At 37.6% G+C, this 16,666-nt stretch overlaps 1 protein-coding gene across 1 annotated transcript in view; it reads left to right on the forward strand.

Moving 5' to 3' along the window:
- Positions 1–1,493: 1,493 nt before the first annotated feature.
- CRISPLD1 (cysteine rich secretory protein LCCL domain containing 1) overlaps positions 1,494–16,666 on the forward strand; it is a 50,678-nt gene continuing 35,505 nt past the window's right edge. Inside the window, exons 1-2 of the mRNA XM_043976571.1 lie at positions 1,494–1,569; positions 2,737–3,062. Coding sequence (XP_043832506.1) covers positions 2,805–3,062 — 258 coding nt within the window. The 5' untranslated portion in view covers positions 1,494–1,569; positions 2,737–2,804. The remainder of the gene's footprint in view (positions 1,570–2,736; positions 3,063–16,666) is intronic.

Raw genomic sequence — 16,666 nt, forward strand, 5'->3', positions numbered from 1 at the left:
TTTAATGTGGTTTTAGAAGCAACACAAGGCATGGGCATTTCAGACGCGTTGGACTTTCCATGGGTCTCTCAAGTGCTGTACTCACCATGGGGTGGGCAAAAAAAAAAAAAATGGCTGAAAAGGATAGGATGCAAATATCTATCCATTCATGGTTCTTTCTAGTGTTTAAGACTTTAATTAGTTAGCTGAACAACAATGAAGTAATCTTTTAAAAAGGATCCCATACTCTACTACACATTCACACGGAAAAACGCCCAATAGCTAGTGTTTTTGTTTTTTAAACATACATGCCCGGGCACTTTGGGAGAGTGCTTTTTAGCGATCTGGTGGGAGTCAAAGGCAGAAGTGCTTGGGAAGGAGTCTGAATTCTCAGTACTTGGAGATAATGTATACCAAGGACTGCCCCCTCACCACTCCCCTCCTCCAATCTTCTCTGTTGTGGTCAGCCTCCCTTCTTCACCCTGCAGATTACCAGAGCGGAACGAAGTTACATTAGGCAGCTTTCCAGAGTTATCATGTTGCAGAAGGCTGGATTGCGCTCCTAGGAGAATTGGAAGGAAGAGAGAGGAGCGACTTTCCCTTTTTTAACAGACTTTCTCTGATTCCCATCCCCATCCCCTGCCTGGTTCCATTGAGTCTCCTTCCTCAATTCCCCTACAGGCCACTCACAGCCCCCTCCACCCCCAGTGCGTGTCTGAATCGCATCTATCCAGGGGAAGGGCAGAAAGGAAGACTAGCCTATTGCTGCAGAATTCTTCCAGATAGACCCAACTCCTCACCACCCCCTCTCTTCTCCTCTTCCATCCCTTCTCTCAGACCTCCCCCTCCCCAATTCCAGACCTCCCACGCTTCCTCCATCTAGCCCACAGCCAAGCCAAACCTGTCCGAAGCTAAGAGGTCCAGGCCCGCTAAGGCGGGAGTGAGCTCCTTGCTCCAGGAGGCTGGCAGGGCGGCTGGCGGACGGGCAGGCGGGCAGGCGGCCAGGGCCCTGGTTGGAGGTGGAGGTGGAAGTGGGGGTGGGCGAAGAGGGTGAGTGCACGTCACGTGCCTGTTCCCCAGGCCCTAGATAAATGTCCAGGAGCAAGAAGGAGCCCCGGAGAAGCGCTCAGAGCAGGGGCTGGGAACGGAGGAGCCCAAGTGGAAAAAAGGAAAGCAAGACGCTCGAGCTTACCCCGGCCCCTGCCTTGCTTTCTCCCCGGGGACCCTCAAGAGATAGAGCGCCAAGGAGACCGGGGTGCCCACTCTGGCAGCCGAGCCAAGCAGTCCCCGCTCTGCCCAGACTCCTGACATTGAACTTCCGAGCACTTTCCAGCCCAACCAACTACTTCCAAGGCTGCCAAGGGGGCGGCCGAGGGATCTACCCTCCTCCCCTGGCTAGCGCTGCAAAAAGCCCCTTCCTGGGCTTTCACTGAAAGAAGGTGGCAGCTTTGATCACAGTCATTTGTATGCCTTCAGTCTGGGTCGCTAAGGAATCGGCCAGCTCTGCTGTAGTTGGGGGAGGCAGGCAGGCAGGCAGGCTCACAGTAGTTCAGCCTCCTAGCTCCTAACTGTCGACTTCACCTTGGAGAGGTAAGGGCTTTTTCTGCCATGTCACCCACATGCAGTGTGGAAGTAGCTTCTTCCTACACCTTCCTGCTTATCTTTAATTTTTTTTTTCATTTTTAAAGTAGTTAATCTGTAGGAAATTAAAAGGCAACAGAGAGTGCAGTTCTTGAAAAGTACAAAAGGTGACGATTTTCAGGAGTTTTCTCATCTTGGAAGAGTGGGTCTCGGGCTCCTCTTTGTTTTGTTCTTTCCACTTTGGGTTGGTTATCCGAGGAGCGCGCAGAGGAGTACAGCGAGGAAACGTGGTATAAGAACCAACCAACTGCTTTAGAGAAAGTTTGAGCTTGTGACACAAGGGACCCACTGGCAAAATCGGGTGTGGACCACGGGAGCGGAACAGGGAATAATGACTCCGATTCTTTGGGGAGGCAAGAAAAAGTACACGTGGGTAGGAAGCAGTGTTGATTCCTGCTCTTTGAGTTGGTGGTGGTAGCTGTAGGTAGTACAGTTCAAATCCACACGCAAGTAATGTGAAAATAGCATTATGAATTTCTTTAGAAAGAAGGGTGACAATTTCTCACTCCAGTTCCCCAAAATGCAATATTTTTTTTATAACGTTCACCAAAGACATAGACTTGGTTTCAAACTTTTCTTTCAAAGCTGCCCCAAACAACAAACTCCATCCAATCATTGGGTTATCTGCTCAGATTTTGGTGCTTCTTTAAAATGAAACCAAGAATATTAAATTCCTACTGCTGACCTTTGAATGTTAGAATTTAATTATGAACTAAAATAAACTATTTTGGTTAGTGGTGCAGATGATCATATCTTGGGTTTTATTTGTACTCTATCCACCATTTTGAGTTATCTGAAATCTTATAATTAAAACTTCATTATTTTTTTCTGACTTTTCACCTTAGAGAACAATCTGTTTAATTTTAAACTTAATGGTACACAGTTTGGCACATAACTGCACAAAATGGATTTCTATGTATGAAACCTACATTTATATAAAGTTATGATAACAAGGATAACATTCAGAAACCATAAATAATAGATATCCCTTTCCCCTTCAACTTACTAGGGCACCTTTTATTCATTTCTAACTACAGTTCAACTTTAAAAAATTATGAAAATTAATTTCATCCTAAATTTTTACCTTAATCACTGAACTCTCATTCCTGTCTTTAGAGTCAAAAGGAGTGGAAGGAGGACTTTATCTTGGAGTTTATCCTTGGGGAATCCTGAGGTCATTCACTATGAAGTGTACAGCACAGGAGTGGTTCAGAATAGCTTCATTGCTATTCATTGCTAATGCCATTCCAGCAATGGTTGTCCCCAATGCAACTGTTTTGGAGAAACTTTTGGAAAAGTACATGGACGAGGATGGTGAGTGGTGGATCGCCAAGCAAAGAGGGAAGAGGGCGATCACAGACAATGATATGCAGAGTATCTTGGACCTTCATAATAAGTTAAGAAGTCAGGTGTATCCACCAGCTTCTAATATGGAATATATGGTAAGAACATATTGTGAGTGGTTTTCACAGAGAAATGTTCATTGATGCTTTCTTTCAGCACCACAATTAAATATCCAAATGTTACTAATTTTCAGTTTTTACTTGCTTTGTAAGAAGTTTGAAAACCTTTCTATGGTAAGTTCTCACACTATATTTTTTAAAATATTAACTTTTGATAGTATTTATGTCATTTTCATTAATTCCTTTATTTTTGAAATGAATGAGATGTTTTATCTGGCTAAATGATTTTAGTCTTGTATCTGAAGCAACTGAACAGCTCGCACATTTTCTGTTTACTGACCAAGTTGCAAGACTTTAAAGTAACTATAATATTTGAAAAGGTTAGGGCCTTGTAATAGGGAAATTTGTTTATCTGTCTGTCTGTCTATCTATCTATCTATCTACCTACCTACCCATCCATCCATCCATCCATCCATCCATCCATCCATCCATCCATCCATCCATCCATCCATCCATCCATTCATCTATCCATTTATCTATCTACCTATCTATCATCTATCTATATAAATGTACACACATGTACATACACACATATATGCACATATGTGTATACACATACACATTTCTAGATATAGACACTAATCTGACAAAAATTCAATAGATTGTAAGGAATATTTATCTAAAAATGTGTCACATTGATATATCTATGCACAGTGTCTGATTTGTGAATATTTGTAATGTGAGAACACTTCAGGTAAAGCATCAAATACAGAACCATGCATTCAAAACAGATTTCTCTTTCTTCCTCTACAAGTGTTTAACCCATTCCTAGAGCAAAATAAGGAAGATTAGGGAACAGATTTAACTCAAAGGCCACAAGGGTACCTGTAAGTAAGAAACTGCTTGGTACCCTAGTGACTTAAAGCAGTAGGCAATTTCTGAAAATACTATTAGCTAGGGGGTAGTGTTAACATTAGAAAGATCTAATAATAAGTTTTAATTAGTGATAATGAGGCTTAAATTTGCTTCTGGTTTCAGTGAGTTTTCAGATCATGCACAGTTCTAATTTGAAATCTTAGCACAGTGTGTTGGCTTTAGGTGACTTTTTAAAGGTCTAAAGGTGAAAATGTTTAAGTCATTTGTAGTTTCCCTAAAGTGACCTCAAAACAATTCCATGAACTCTTAGGATTCAATTTTTTTTTAATCAAGCTATGAAGGAAGGTTTATTTTTGTTCAAAATGATTTCTTTTGGGATGGCTAGGTGGCGCAGTGGATAAAGCACTGGCCCTGGGTTCAGGAGTACCTGAGTTCAAATCCGGCCTCAGATACTTGACACTTACCAGTTGTGTGACTCTGGGCAAGTCACTTAACCCCATTGCCCCACAAAAACAAACAAACAAAATAATTTCTTTTAAAAAATTACCATTAAGAGAGTAGAAAGAATTTGGGAAGACTCAATCAAAAACACTAAACTGTGTTATCTATTTTAATGTATTGAAAACAAAAGCCAAATTTTAAAAAATATTTCTGGATAATATACATTACCTCAATGCTCTGCTTATTTCGTGAACCCAAAGTACACCATTAATTTTGTATTTTATTGTACAATTCCAAGAGTGAGCTTCTCAGTAGAAAGAGAAAAAAAATACTCTTTTTAACTTGTATCATATATGCTTTTGGAAATCAGAAGAATCAGTTGCTTTCTAATTGAAAGAAGATTATGGAAGGTCGGGGAGATTGAGGAAGATATCTTCAAAGATGATTCCAGAAATCTCAACATAGGTTGTAATTTTGTTACAAAACCATACAGAAGTTATAAAAGAATATTTTTCTCTATGTGTATGTATATCTATTTTATAACAAACTTCCAAAGTTAACAAATGCCTATGGTAGAAAATATGGTATAAGAAGTTTATATGCCTTTCTTTTTTAGTTTCTCTGGTTTTATCCTAGTATTGAAATGGAGATCCAGAAACCAGACAGGATTTATGTTGTGTTGCCCCTAGATACTATTAGCTCTGGAACCATGACTTGGCCATTAAATTGACTACAGAGGAGCTCATTGGCAAAGTAAAGTAAGAGACCAGGTTTTAATACTGCAATATGTTTTCCAGACTACAAAGTTAAGGGAAAGTCTTACAGCAGTTGTGTTTCTGTTTTGAGATACTTTGGATTACTACTAAATAAGTTCATAGTTACAGGTGTTGATTTAACGTGATGATATTTTTTCTTAGTTAATTATTTAGAAGTAGATTAAATGGTTATTCAGTTTTTAAAATCTAGTGTAATCTAGTTAATACCATTTATTTTAGCCACCTTGTGATCCACTTTTGACATTGTAGATGAGTACTAATACCATTACAAAAAAATTACTTATTTTAGACAAATTTATGCCCTTAAATTCATTTGTAGTCAAGATAGACCTGCATTCACTAGCAGTGAGTTGAAATCCAATTATCAACACTATGTATAGGGAAAAACTGGCAATTATTTGCTGTTCTTAAAGATACTGTAACATAATTGGAAAAACTAGGTAAGCACACATGTAAAAGATGCTAGAAACTTTGGATTTTTTCAAACTATACTTAAAATAAGGGGATATAGAATAACAATGAATTAGCCACATAATCAGAAAAGGTTTTCTAAAGGAGATGGTTGGGTTGGGTTTTGAATGAAGGGATGCCAGATAGTTAGGGAGGAATTGAAGGAAATTGAATAAAGAACTGAATCCTAAATGAGCATGTATTTTGCAGTGCACAGAAAATAACTTGTCTTAGTTGGATCAGAGCATTCCATCACAAGAATATTAAGAAACAAGGGAGAGACTTAGGTCTACATTTATGATGGATGCTCTGGAACCACTGTTGAATGTTATAATCTACCCAAGGAAAGAAGTTCTTGAAAGAATATATAGACTGGATTGAATGGAGAGAGATTAGAACAATTAGTCCATCTTAATGTTTTTTGTTAGAACCCAGAAGTGAGGTGATGTTGGGTTAGACTAAGATAGTTACTATTATATTGAATTTTTAAAAAAAGAGATTTTGTAGGGAAGGAATTGACAGTACAATGCAGATGAGGAAGAAGAGAGGGATGTTAAAATTATTTTTAAAGTTATGAATTTGGATGATGGAGATGATAATTGTGCTATAGATAGTGAAATGAACCACTTTAGTTTTGACTTGTTTGTGTATCCATGGAGCTAGGCTATAAGTTGTTAACCTCTAATGAAGTAGAGATAATAAGCTTACATTCTAAAAATAGATATTTGAAAGTAACTTGTCAATACTTTTTTTAAACACTGAAATTCTAAGTTCTCCCTCCCCCATCACCCTCATCCCTGCCAACAACTCAAAGCAATCATAGGTTATAAATTTGTTAGAGTTGAGATAATGAAGTAGAACTGAATCTAAAAATAAACATTATCAAATTATGCCAGGTATACTAAAGTGGACACTTGCTACTGGCAGTTCTGCTTATCCATTACTTCTTGCAGAAGACTTTTTTTTTTTTTTTGGCGGGACAATGGGGGTTAAGTGACTTGCCCAGGGTCACACAGCTAGTAAATGTCTGAGGTCAGATTTGAACTCAGGTCTTTCTGAATCCAGGGCTGGTGCTTTATCCACTGCACCACCAAGCTGCCCCCTATCCATTACTTCTAACACCCTACTGCCAGGCTCCTAGCTGGGAAAGATATTGACTGGCACATATTCTACTTTATCCGCCCTCCCTCCCACCCCGCTTTTTTTTTTTAATAACAGACCTGGAGGAAATGGGTTAGAATTTTGGCATATAATTTTTCAAGAATATACAGACATCTGATTCCCAATCCACTATGCTTTTTACTGATTAGCTTTCTATGGTAAGCCAAACAGCCAGTCATGTATAAATATTTGTTGAATTGAATTGAATTCAGCCCAGGGCCCATGTTGATAGATCTGATGGCTCAGTTAGAACTTGAGTGTTTCCAAGTGACTGTGAATATCATTTCCTTCTTATGCTTCACAACTCACCAAGCAATCTTAGAAGTTTAGGAATGGCACAGGCTAGTGAGCTGACCTTGTTGTGTGCCAGTGTGGGCGATATCCTGCCTTTGGTTCAATATGGCACCTGCCCAAACTTGTGAAAATTTAGCCTGTGAGTTTCCCTGTATCCTCTCATAAATTCAATCCCTTTTGACACTATTTTCCATTGATGTGTTTCTCTTGTAGGACCAAAGCAAAAAGAAATTATAAAATTTTGCTTAGTTAATCCAGATCTTAGAGTTTTATTCTTCATTTACTAATATCTGCAGAGTATTTCATTGAATGTTTTAATAGATTTTTAAATATTTTATGGTTTTCCTATCAGATACCCTATAGTTTACAGGAATAAAATGCTTATTTCCCATTGAGATTTAATTTAGTATATAGATATAGATAGATAGATATCATATAGACATACATATACACACATTTCTAAAAGTAAAAAATACTGATTCTTAATTCAGTTAAACATATTTGCTGAATGCATACTGTGTAAAAGGCACTGTGCTCAAGGTAGTTGCTATTTTTCACTAGTCAGAGAATTTCATTACTTAAACTCATAACATTTCATTTTACATTTTGTAAATGGAAGCTAATTTGTTTAGTTTTTCTTTTGAGTTGTCACTTTGTTATGAGTTGTATAATAGTAATATAAGAATAGGTCCTTTAAGAAAAATAAACCAGGGTGGCAGCTAGGTGGCATAGTGGATAAAGCACCCACCCTGGATTCAGGAGTACCTGAGTTCAAATCTGGCCTCAGACACTTGAAACTTACTAGCTGTGTGATCCTGGGCAAATAACTTAACCCCAACTGCCTCAAAACAAAAAAAAAAAAAAAGAAAGAAAAAAGAAAAAAAAAAAGAAATCTGTTGATCAGCATTTAAAAGTCTGAACAACTGCTAAAGTAGTATAGAAATACATTTTATGGAATCTGGATATTTTATGGAATTTTCAGAATAAATTACATACTAAGGTGGATAGCAGCACATGTTGGCAAAATTATGTGATTATAGCACAGTCCTATTAGATATCATAAAACCCATAACAATGGAATGAATAGGATCAAAAGTAAATTCCAGTTGTTTTAAGTAGAGGGCAGTGATTGCTAGACAATGGGAGAGATTCCTATGGTATGGACTGGGAAAGTGCAGGAAAGAAGCTGGAAAGCCACAATGGTAGAGGAGAAATCTAGAAGTGAGAAACATCTTATAAAAATGGGAAAATGTTTAGAAAGTAGTCCCATTGCTAGAATGTTAGCATGCCACAAAGAGGTCCATGATCTTAATCTTTCTATAAAAAATATTCTTAATGATTTTAGTCCAGGAAACTCTCCAAGGGAATATATCAGCATTTTTTAAAAATGGCAGTTGAAGGAGAAACTAGGATTTTCTTTGAAATTATTTATTTCACATTTAGTTTTATTAAAATCAACTTGTCCATAAAGCAAGTAATATTTTTAACTCTAGTTAAAATCACAATGAGGGGAAGCGTGGTTTACTGGCTAGAGGACTGGAATTGGAGTCAAGAAGACATGTTAGAATACTCCTTCTAATAAATACTACCTGTAAAATCCTGGGCAGGTCAATTAACCCCTATGTTCCAGGTAATTCCCTAACATTAAATTGCAGACAAGTTACATATTCACATCTATGGACAAGTTTCCTTCCCCTTTCAAATTATCTGGACCTCCCACTTCTCAAAAGAATAAAACAAAAACAAAACAATGACAAATTCTTTACTTCAAGGAATGTTTCTTCCATAATATTATCACACTCTCAGTGTTCTCTCCCACTCCTAACTTCTATAATTATTTAATCAAATCAGTAATGGGCTCACAAAATCCTTACATTCCATTAAAGAAAGATGTTGTTCAGTCATTTCAATTGTGACCAAGTCTTTGTGACACTATTTGGTGTTTTCTTTTCAAAGATGCTGGAGTGGTTTGCCATTTCCTTTTTCAGCTTATTTTACAGATGAGGAAACTAAGATAAACAGCATTAAGTAACTTGATCCAGAATTACACAGCTAGTGTCAGAGGCTGGGTTTGAACTCAGGCTTTCCTGACTCCAGGCCTGGCTCTCTCTTTCCACAGTACCACCTTGCTGCCCAAAGGAGGATGCATGGAACACCTAAGATGTCAAGAATTAAAGGGGAGTCTTGTAATTAACATTATAACTACCCCTCAAAAGAAATGCTTTTACTGAAAAATAATATTGATGTTATGGTTCAAATTATGTCTGTTGTTAAGTTCATGTAAGTGCATTGATTACTTTAGGAATTGACTAAAAGTGTAAAGTCAGTATTTCAAGGAGAGCAACATTACTTTTTTCTTTGTGCTTTGAAAATTTACTGTAAAATCTAGATTAATTATGTTAAAGGATATATTCCAGAAGGACATGGTTGACCCTAATGATACCCTATTGATATAATTCTTCAAGGTTTGGGACATAACCTTGAAGAACTTTAGTTTTCCCTTGTAAATCATTATGACTTTTCCATTACAAATTTATCTAACCCTTTATGGAATCTATTTATTTATTCCATCTCTTCAACCTTTTAGGATAGCAAACTACCTAACACCTATTGTAGAAATAAAAATTACTTTTATTTTTCCTAAAATTGCTACATTTGACATTTTTTTTCTTTTTAAAATAATTATTTTGGGGCAGCTCGGTGGCACAGTGGATAAAGCACTGGCCTTGGATTCAGGAGGACCTGAGTTCAAATCCAGCCTCAGACACTTGGCACTTACTGGCTGTGTGACCTTGGGCAAGTCACTTAACCCCCACTGGCCTACCAAAAAATAAAATAAAATAATTATTTTTTATTAGCAAGGATTTTTTCCTCCCTCTCAATTCCTCTAACCTATTAAAAAAGAATACAGAACACTTATGTCACATAAACGTAGTTAAAGAAAACATATTCCTACATTGGCCACATCAAAAAATGTGTTTTTCAATTTCTACGTTAGTCTATCATCTATTTGTCAATAGTTGGTTTGAGTTCTTCATCAGTCCTCTGCAATTCAGACTTGATTTTGAACTGTTAATGCTAGAGTGTACATTGTTCTCCTGGTTCTGCTTATATTTAACATTAAGAGACAGTCCTTTACTTTAGAATTTGGTCATTATGGAATTTGATTAATAAGTACATGTTTACCAATTCTGTTCTATTCTTGACATAGCATATGCTAACTGCATATCCCTTCCTTTCTGGAGAAGAAGGCTAATTTAAGTCTTTCTACAATAGACCCTCCTATCCCTTTGCAATTTAATGGATAGTCTTGTGTGCTTTTTACCGTATCTTGAGGTATTATAGGCAAAAGGCCATGTTGTCTTCTAAAGTTCATTATAACAAAGATTTGTCTTTGAAAGAATCTAAGATTTGTTTATTTATTCCAAATGTAAAGATACATACTAGAGAATTTCTATTTATTGAACAACCCTCTTGCATAGTGTGGGCCCTAAGGAAGCAGATTTGGCACAATTAGGCACTGGATTTGGCATAAGAGATCTCCTTGCTTTCTTGCCTAGTCATTGAGTAACCCTGGGTATAGTGACATTTTACTACTCCAAACCTCAATTCATTTTCTCATTTGTAAACCCACATTCTATTCTTGCTAGAATGTCTATGAATCAAGTAAAAAAATATACTGAGGTTCTTTAGTGAATGTGATAATTAATTTTTCTTCATATATTCTAGGGGAAAATAATCTATTGAAGGGGAAACAAAGGAAGAGGAAAGGAAGGGGATAAGAATTTATATTGAACCTATTTTGTGTCAGGCGCTGTGCTAAGCCCTTTACAAATATTTTCTCCTTTGATCCTTACAACTTTTCTATAAGGTAGATACTATTAGTCCCATGTTTCATGAAGCTTATAGTCAAGAAGTGATGTCTTTCCAACTGAATGAACATTAAATTCCTGAATAACTAAGAGTAGATTATTTCAGTTTATCATGCTTTAATCCCTTGCAGGAGTGCTTGGTATGTTGTTATTTTACTTTGCCAGACAAAAGTCATAATCCTTTTCAATATATTTATTTTGCATCACCCTTTCAGGTTATAAAAAGAAAAAAATAAAGGAGAAATAAAGATTTCATTAAAAAAGTAACTTATAACCCTGAATCTGCATTCTCATGAATGGTATTATAAGCAGACATTGCATCTGTAGGGTATTATTAAGTAATATGGAGGTAAGTGGGGTAGTTATGACTCAGTTGATGATCTATGCTTATAATATAATCCATAAGGTTTATTATCATGGAGAGTTCCCAGTATAACGATTCCCTCTATTGAAGTAGATTACAAAGTAAGTAATTTTTATGGAATTGCTCTGAGGCACATAGTGGTTACTTGACCTGACTAGCATCATGCATGGTTAGAAGTAGGATTTGCAACCAACTTAACAATACAAGCATTGTACCATGCTGCCTCTATCGAGTCATTAATATCTACTATTAAATCTTTTTTTTTTTTTTTTTTTAGCGAGGCAATTGGGGTTAAGTGACTTGCCCAGGGTCACACAGCTAGTAAGTGTTAAGTGTCTGAGGCCGGATTTGAACTCAGGTCCTTCTGACTCCAGAGCCGGTGCTCTATCCACTGCACCACCTAGCTGCCCCTACTATTAAATCTTAGAAAAGGAAATGGAAGAGGGAAAAGAATAAGCATTTATTAAGGGTATGTACCAGGCACAATAATAAGCATTTTACAAATATTATCTCATTTGAACCTCACAAAGTATCTGGAAGAGGGATACCTCCCAGTTAAGGAAGTTGAGGACAATGGAGGCTAAATGACTTGCCCAGGGTCACACAGCTAGTAAGTGTTTGAGGCTGGATGTGAACTCAGGAAGATAAATCCTGACTCCAGGTCTGGCACATTAACAATTTTGTCACCTAGCTGCCTCAAAGAGAGCTAACTCTTCTTTATTTATTGCACAGATGCTGGATGAAGTGAAGACTAGTATCATTTTCTACCTGATTTTGGGTTCCTCTTTACCCCACTTTATCTGGCTTCCTTAATTAGTGCTGTCTTATAATAATATATTTGCACTATTCTTAATTACTTTAAAGCATATTTTAAAGGGGTCTTAAATTTAATGGAGTCATCAGTAGCTACAAGTGATGATTTGCAAGCAACATAATACTATGCTTCAAGTACCTCTCTGTGTTTGAAGAATGATTATTTACTGTAAGAGTTTCATTTCTGGCCTAGGATCATGATTTTTTCCAAGACAATGTCATTAACTGGGAGAGAATAAGTTCTCAAGTGCATTAATGTTTAAACAAATTATCAAAAATGCATTATATAAATCAATCATTTCCCTCTATCTTTTTTGGGGGGGGGTTGTTTTTGGTGAGGCAGTTGGGGTTAAGTGACTTGCCCAGGGTCACACAGCCAGCAAGTGTCAAGTGTCTGAGGCCGTACTTGAACTCAGGTACTCCCGATTCCAGGCCCGGTGCTCCATCCTCTGCGCCACCTAGCTGCCCCATTTTCCTCTATCTTTAACACAGTAAACTTCATCTTCAGTCAAGTCATTGACTGTGAATTCATTCTCTTTGGTGTAGTTTCTAGTACAGTGGTGGAATTTTGCCAGAGGTATTTCCCCCAACGTGGAAATAATATTTTCACTACAGATGACTTGTTGGCCATGAAATCTCATAAGATTTTGCTGCCAACAGAAACATATGTGGGTGGTGTATACAGGCCCAGGGCCATTTTGGCCCATCTGCCAGTAGGATGTTCCCCCCCCCCCCACCATGGAATTTTCATTTATAGGGCCTGAAGACTTAACGATGATCTGGGTAGTAAGGGTAAAGTATCATAGATCCAAATGGCATTGTTGGCATTGATGTATTCATATTCAAAACACCTGGTCTGTTTTCAGGTTATTACAGTTTAAAATGCCCATTAATCCAGTAGTGTAGTTGTATTTACACAGATCCATTTGCTTCTTTTGTTATTGTCTGCTAAATCATCAAGGAACTTAAATGTAAAAGGGTCAGATATGGGGGCAGCTAGGTGGCACAGTGGATAAAGCACCGGCTGGGCCCTGGATTCAGGAGTACCTGAGTTCAAATCCTGCCTCAGACACTTGACACTTACTAGCTGTGTGACCCTGGGCAAGTCACTTAACCCCAATTGCCTCACTAAAAAAAACAAAACAAAACAAAAAAACCAACCCATACATTTTAGGGGCAGCTAGATGGCGCAGTGGATAGAGCACCAGCCCTGGAGTCAGGAGGACCTGAGTTCAAATCTGGCCTCAGACACTTAACACTTACTAGCTGTGTGACCCTGGGCAAGTCACTTAACCCCAATTGCCTCACACACACACAAAAAAGGGTCAGATATTACACAGTTGTCACTTGGAATAACACAATTCTGTCCCAACACATGGTTCTATGGTCCCTATACTATCATTTCAGAATGCCAATTAGTGAAAACCCTTGAGGATAATAAAATTTGTGAAAATATTCTGTGTAAAAATAAATTTCATCTTTAGAGGGTTAAAATTATTTTCAGAATAAGACAATAGTTAATTTAAAACATTACTACTATTAAAGCTATCCTTTTTCAAAGCAATCAACAAGCATTTATTAAGCATTTAGTATGAACCAGGCACTGTGTTAGGGCTAGAAATCAAAAGAAAGTTTAAAAAAAATGCCAGCAGCAACAAAGTTGTCCCTGTCCTCTGAATACATTCTAACAGGTGTGTGTGTGTGTGTGTGTGTGTGTGTGTGTGTGTGTGAAAGGGACAATATAAAACTAGGTATTGGAAATATAAAAATGGCCAGGATGGGGGAAGCTAGGTGGTGCAGTGGATAGAGCACGGGCTCTCGAGTCAGGAGGACCTGAGTTCAAATCCGACTTCAGACACTTAACACTTACTAGCTGTGTGACCCTAGGCAAGTTACAACCCCAATTGCCTCACTTAAAAGAAAAATGGCCAGGTTTCAGCTAAGTGATTATTAATTGTTTTTAATTATACATTTACACTAATAAGCAGCTATTATATGCTGAGGCATACAAACAGTTTTGATAAGATTTGGCAGAGCTGTCATGGAATTTAGAATCTGGTGGGGCAGGGAGGGGGAGGGGAGGGAGGAAGGGGAGGGTCAGTCATGTATTATTTGTATTGTTATTTGTGTATAACTGCATAAGAGAGTAAAGAGGCATTTGCAAGATCCCAGGGATGGAGGTGGTGGGGAGGCAAGGAAAGTCTTGATTGACTGTAGCAGGGAGAAATCAGAGAAAAAACATGATATTTGATCTTACCTTTTGAGGATAGGACAGATTTCAAAAGTAATAACTTTTGAAGGCAGCTAGGTGGTGCTGTCCTATAGTCAGGAAAACAATCCAGCCTCAGACACTTGCTAGCTGTGTGGCCCCTGGAAAGTCACTTAACAGCTGCCTACCTCAGTTTTTCCATCTCTAAAATGGGGGTAATAATAGCAGTTACTTCCTAGGGTTGTTGTCAGGATAAAATGAAATAATAAATGTAAGTCACCTTGTAAACCTTAAAGTACAGAATAAATGCTATTATTGGCTATTATTAAACTATAAGGAATATTAATTTTTAGTATGCCATTTTCCATCCTTTCATCTTCCATTCCTTATGATCTCTTAGGCAATGAAATGCCTTGTGAAAGATTTAATGTATCCTCACTTTCTCAATTACGTGACTTTTAACTTCCCCCTCCCCTCCCCTGCCCGTCCCTCTCCTCTCCTCCCCTTTCCTTCCCTTCCCTTCCCTGTACTTAACCAACCTTGCTCCTTTTCATCTGTATTCCCTCTCTAATCCTTCTGTAAGATGACTGTCTAAATAACTTCCTACTGCTCTTCAAATCTGAACATATCCTTTCACTCATTTGAAAATTTTGGTGGGCAGCTAGATGGTGCAGTAGATAAAGCACTGTCCCTGGATTCAGGATGACCTGAGTTCAAATACGGCCTTCAGACACTGAACATTTACTAGTTGTGTGACCCTGTTCTAGTCACTTAATCCTCATTGCCCCACTGAAAGAAAGAAAAAGGAAATTTTTGGTGGCTCTCCATCGGATACTGAATGAAGCATAGGCTCCTGATTCTAACATTTTACCTTCCCCTATTCCTCCCATTTTGACTTTAGTCTTATCTCATAGTATTCCCTTTATGTATTCCATATCGTAGCCAACCTGAACTATGCAGTCAGAATCAGCACTGTCCTCTGTTCTCAAACTGTCCTTTCCTATTCCCATGCTTTTATTTACTCTATCCATCTTGGATAGAATTAACTCTCCCTCCATGCCCAATTCCTTTCCTTCTCCTTCTGTTTAATTTTCTTCTTTCAAGATGCAACCTGAGTTCTATCTCTTTTTTTTGATGCCTTCTTTCATTCTCCTGCATACCCTGATCAAAAGTATTTTTTACCTTTCTCAACTTTCTTATAGCAACCAGTTGAAAGATCTTCTTTTCCTTTACTATATCCATCCTTTTTTCCCAGTCATTAATGTACAACCTCTTCCTCCCCTATTAGATAGTATGAAAATCGAGAGATATGGCAATGTCCCACGGATCATATTTTTTTCATCTCTTGGTGAAGTGCATAGTTTGTTGTAAACTGAACCAATAAAGTGTAAACTCCTCCCATGGAAAGAGGAACAAAAGGAAACATTCACATTAATAATTATTCCTTGCTAATGTATAATAATAATCACTGTGGAAAGCAAGAGAATCAGACCATAAAGCCAAAGTTGGAACAAACCTCTGAGGCTATGTCAGTCAATCCACTCATTTTAAAGAGAAAAGTTAATCCAGATGATATGACGAAAGTCACACACATGATAAATATTCCAGGTGGGATTTAACAGAAGTCCTGGCTACAGAACCAACCCTCTTATTGCACCACTTATATCTAATCTATTGAAAATTTAAAATTCAAATCTTTTTTTGGTTCTTTGGCTAGTCAGTAATGGCATAAATTAGGATTTATTCTGGATGTATTCTAAATTGTGTATTTCTGGCTTATCCCGAGAGACGTCTTTGGATGTTTTATTGATGTTAAAGGTAGTTGCAAATGTCTAGATCAGGCAGAAGTAAATTGTGGTCTACAGCTTTTATCAGACGATTAAGCAAGAATGGTTTTTACATTTGTAAATAAAGTTTTATTGTTTTTTTTTCTTTTGTTTTTGTTTTTTCAGGCATTGGGGATTAAGTGACTTGCCCAGAGTCACACAGCTAGTAAGTGTCAAGTGTCTGAGGCCGGATTTGAACTCAGGTACACCTGAATCCAGGGCTGGTGCTTTATCCACTGCGCCACCTAGATGCCCCCTTATTGTTTTTTAAAATGTAAAAACTATCATTAACTGCCAAGCCATTCAAAACTAGGCAACATCTAGATTTGACCCCTGGGTCAGTTTGCCACCCCTGGCTATATATATTACTAACAATATCACCAGCTGAGATGGGAGTGTTTAAAAGTGCTTTCTCAAGTATTCTGAAAAAAGAAGATGATAATGCCTCCAATTTAATTGGATGGTTTTCTAGGAAAATATCATTGGGTCACAGAGGTTAACAAATTTTTTGCTTTGAAAAAAAATGCTTTATCCTAAGAAAGTGGGAACCAGATGCAGTGA

Source organism: Dromiciops gliroides, chromosome 1 (genome assembly GCF_019393635.1).
Source record: "Dromiciops gliroides isolate mDroGli1 chromosome 1, mDroGli1.pri, whole genome shotgun sequence".
Classification (NCBI taxonomy): domain Eukaryota; kingdom Metazoa; phylum Chordata; class Mammalia; order Microbiotheria; family Microbiotheriidae; genus Dromiciops; species Dromiciops gliroides.